Source organism: Raphanus sativus, unplaced genomic scaffold (assembly GCF_000801105.2).
Source record: "Raphanus sativus cultivar WK10039 unplaced genomic scaffold, ASM80110v3 Scaffold3514, whole genome shotgun sequence".
Classification (NCBI taxonomy): domain Eukaryota; kingdom Viridiplantae; phylum Streptophyta; class Magnoliopsida; order Brassicales; family Brassicaceae; genus Raphanus; species Raphanus sativus.
This window is the reverse complement of record NW_026618820.1, coordinates 1-4,543: the sequence shown is the minus strand read 5'-3', so window position 1 is coordinate 4,543 and position 4,543 is coordinate 1. Positions and strand designations below refer to the sequence as shown.

General features: G+C 28.9%; 1 protein-coding gene across 1 annotated transcript; it reads right to left on the bottom strand.

Moving 5' to 3' along the window:
* Positions 1 to 2,984: 2,984 nt before the first annotated feature.
* On the bottom strand, positions 2,985 to 3,347 carry LOC130506658 (uncharacterized). The gene has a single exon (XM_057001345.1). It carries the CDS (start codon positions 3,345 to 3,347, stop codon positions 2,985 to 2,987), a length of 363 nt encoding a protein of 120 aa, XP_056857325.1.
* Between the last annotated feature and the right edge of the window lie 1,196 nt (positions 3,348 to 4,543).

Here is a 4,543-nt window from a genome sequence, read left to right as displayed (position 1 = left end):
GCGGTGGAATAAACGGAGGAGAGAAACAACGACAAGCACAAAGCGGTTTGTTTCCCGGTTCTCGGCGACAACACATACCGAAGTTTACAACTAACCGGAGGAGTTTATCTGAAGATTGTATGTGGTAGAGCTTCTACATCCCAGTGTCGGAGAAAAAAGACATAACCGACAGTAAGAGTCCACATCTTTGGATGCTATAACTTGCGGATCCGGGTCGCGTTATGATTCCAAAGTCCACTTTTTCAATCGGATGAATATGTCCGGTTTAGTGGTTAAAGAACGAGACATTGAACACCGATGGTCATGAGATAAGTTCGAAGATGCATTTTCATTTCAAGGGTCATTTCAGCCATTGCTCCTTGTGTAACTCTTATATTGTTTCCTATGATTTTGTTGCTGTTGAGGTATTTGGTAAACCTTTCTATTGTAAAGTTGAATATATTAAGAACGGAGAAAAAATTTCTATTGGTTTTAAAAATAAATCAACAGCAGCCTAAAAACAAACACAATTATACAAAACAGAATATCAAAAGAAAATATAATGAAAAACCAATCTTTTATAAAGAGGTCAAATGATTATTAGGATTTAAATATGTGTTTTTAACCAAGTATATTTCTTAAGGCTTACATTTATATAGTTTACTTAAGTCGGTTGGACCGGTCCTGGAAATAAATTCAATTTTTTTCTATATGTTAATTGTTTTTTTTGTTCCTTTTATCGCTTTTAACTAGCCAGATGGTTGTGTTGTGATCAGAAAGGTATATAGCTATTTTGATTTGTCTATGTTCCCTAAAATTTATTTATTCTCATATTAGAACTAGTGAGAAAATGTGAAAGAAGTTTTGATAAAGGTTTTGGTCATGTACATTGAATAATATTACAATCTTAATTATGTGTTGTCTTAGCTGGCTATACTTTTCAGTTTTCCTCTGTACTACACTTTGATGCAAATGATGTATGCGGGGATACCGTTGAATACATGGATGATTTGTATGAAACAATCTATCTATCTTATTAAAGTAGAAGTACTTTAAGCTTTTGTTTGGAAACATAGATAGTAGTAAAAAAAATATAATGTTGTTTGGATAAATGGATAGTAGTATATCAAGAAAAATAATAATGGGCTTTATTTTAATTATAGATTATTATGGCCCAAAGTACAATTAACATTATTTTTGGGTTTTGTATGATTGTTATTAATTTGTTAAAGAAAATTATAAAATTATTTATAGTTTCTGTTGAAGGGATTTTTGAATAAATAAAGAACAAAATGTAATTTATTTATATAAATATATATTTTGTATGATATTTTCTGTTTTCGTATATTTTAAACACCTTTCGCAAAAATTCTTGATATATAATTTAAAAAATACAGTATAACTATATAAGTGATTCACCTCATGAGTTAATATGTGTATTTAAGAGTGAAACACTATTATTAAGTAAAAGAATTATTAAATTACAAAAGTATAAATATTTGTAAAATTCTTACTACCGTGTTTACGGGTCACAAACGCCTTTATAACACGATACAGAGCTGAAATACATAGTTTAAACAACAAACAAAAGTAGTAAAACTGAAATTGTTAAATGTTAGTTTTCTAAGTTTGTAAATACTGTAAATTCATCATAATTATTTATCAAAAAGGTATATACATATTTATTCCTAAAATTTTGGAAACTTTTGTGTGGGGATCTTCTCATTTAAACCAAAGTCCAACACTTGATCTCCACGAAAATAGAATAGAGATTAATAGCAACTCAGTTACCATTAATTATTCCTAAATATTTTCACATAAATTTAAATCTAGCAATTTTTAACTAATTTATATATTTGTTCATAAATTTTAGAAAGATTTGACGTGGGTATCGCCTCATTTAAATCAAGATCTCAAATTTGATCCCCAAGAATTAGAATAAAAGTTAATAACTACTAAATTGTCATATCTTTATTGTTCATAATTATTCCTAAATATTCTCACATATATTATTGTTTAAATCGTACGAAATCTTAGCATTTAATCTTAATAAAATCATTTTCCAAAACAACCTTGCTCGCCTTATATATATACACCTCTTACGCTTCTTTTCTACACATACATTCAGACTTCACAAAAAGAAAACGATGGAAAACAATCAAAATTATGTCGACGTTCACAAAATGAAACCACATAAAGATGCTTGGAGAGTGCACGTGAAGCTACTCCATTGATGGACATCGAACACAAGTTTTGGAGGGGAAACTCTAGAATGTGTTCTTGCTGATGAAATAGTAAGTCATCACCTAACTAAATTGTCAAGATATGTTTTATCTGTTCGTACAATTTTGATCATTGTTAATTTCGTGTGTTTAGAGTGGCAAAATACACATAAGTTGCAAAACAAATCTGATGTTTCGCCTGAAACGAAATCTCCCAATTGGTGAATGGAGATTTGTTGAACACTTCAAAGGTTGTTGCTTCTGGTGGTACAATTGCGAAATACAAAGTTTAAATAATAAACAATAAGCTATATAATTTCGTTCAACTAATTTAAAGTTTTGAAATATTTATATATATCATAAAAACAAAAACCAGTCCAATATCCATGTGGATGCTCGAATCAGCCTCTAATATTATTTACCACAATAAACTAAAGTAGTAAAGATTGTACCCATTAACCTTTTGTTTTTCAAGATTTTATATATATCATAATCTGGGCGGTTTAAGATCTAGTTTAATATTATGTGAAACACTTAGTTAAACTGAATTTTCTTGAAAAAAATCTTTTCAAATAAACAACCCGTTAAAAATGATACAAAGAGGGATGAAAAACATAGGCGTTACCATATTTTATTAAAATTTGGATCTTTGTGGTAGAGAGCTCCAAAGTATTTGTTAAATTAAGCGACTGAGAAATTTCATTATATTGTTCTATCTGAGTACGGGACAATAACATAAAATACTTGTAAAATGATAAATGGCTGATCTAAAAGTGTAGTTTTTCACTTGTGTGTAGGTGGGTTGGGAACGATGCGAGCACAATTTTCCTTGAGGAAAGGTGGGAAAAATGGGTTCAGTGGAAACATTTGAGGCCAACAATTTGCATCTACGGATGAGAACGCCTTGCAACATGCTGCTTCGAGATTTTCAAACTTGCCAGAAAGAATCGAATTGGAGATTTGGAGCACACATCCTTCAACGTTAAAAAGAGACGACCAACATTTTACCAAATCAATAGGTAAACCAGGAAAAATGCCAGGAATTGTTGCTGGCGTTTGCACTTGAGCGACTCCTTGAGTGACAAAAGTTGCAGCCCAAAGAGATGATGCAACTAAGATCATTGAGAAAAACACTTTGCTTTCCATTTTTTATCAATCTTTTTCCACTTTTCTTTGTGTTTATTTGGTTACACTTTTAGATGATTGGAGGATGATCTTAGATGTTGAAAGAAGCTTAATATTTATAGGATTAGAAAGGAAGATATTATTCAATATGTCAAAGTGTTATTGATGGGGGTATTAATATATCATCAAAATGTAACTCCATGTAGGTTTACAAAACACTGTTTCTTAAATTAGGCTGAAATAAATGACTAATGCAAGGGCGTTATCCTTACGGAGATATAATTATATGAAAGTTGGTATTGTATTTTGAGACCCATTTAATTATTTTCAGTTTATTTTTGTGTTTACATTTTTTCATCATAATCGAAATTTCTGAATTAAGGTTTCCAATCAGTGAATTAAAACTATTCAGACGATTTAGATCAATCTCCAAAATTGAAACAAGGAATTTCAAACCCTAATGATTTGTCGGCAATAATTCTTCACAACTTTAATTTCAACCACCACCAATAAACCCTGGCAATATTTTTGGTGTGCCAGCCCCTTTGTATAAGCCATTACGGAGCAATTTTATAATTTAGGATTATCCAACAAATAAAGGTAATATATATGTTGAAGTTACAATAAATACAAACCAGTGGATTAAAACTCAATAAAAACCCTAAATCCTAAATGCCAATTCAAGACATTTGTCGAATTGAATTGAGAGCATGACTGTTTGTAGTTTTTGTTTTTCTAAAAACCATTTTTTCCAATTAATTTTTAGCTTTTAGTTTTTATGTTTGTAAAAACCATTTGATTTGCCAATCAAGTTTTTTAACAATTAGATTCCTTAAACTTTAGGAAAACTAATTTTTCAAAATTTCAACCAATTTGTGAAAAAGCCAAAAAAAAAACAATTTTTATGGGTTTTGAATAAAAACGAATTTTGTTTTATTTTTGTTAAATCACTATATTTAATTAATTAATAATTGAATAAATAATATATTTATAAAGATAAAATACCCATAAATTTTTAGCATTTAAAAATTAATGTAAAATACTTTACTTTTGATAATATAGATAACTTTAATATTTTATGTAAATAGTTAGTTATTAATTTCTATAAATAAAATTAATGAATAATTTTAATAATTATTACACACACCAAACAACAACAACGTATCATATTAATTTGAAAATATCCATTCAAGTTTAAAAAAATGAAAAATATATTC

What these genes read in the sequence shown, in the direction of transcription:
- LOC130506658 (XM_057001345.1), bottom strand. Translation starts at nt 3,347, where the DNA reads ATGGAAAGCAAAGTGTTTTTCTCAATGATCTTAGTTGCATCATCTCTT.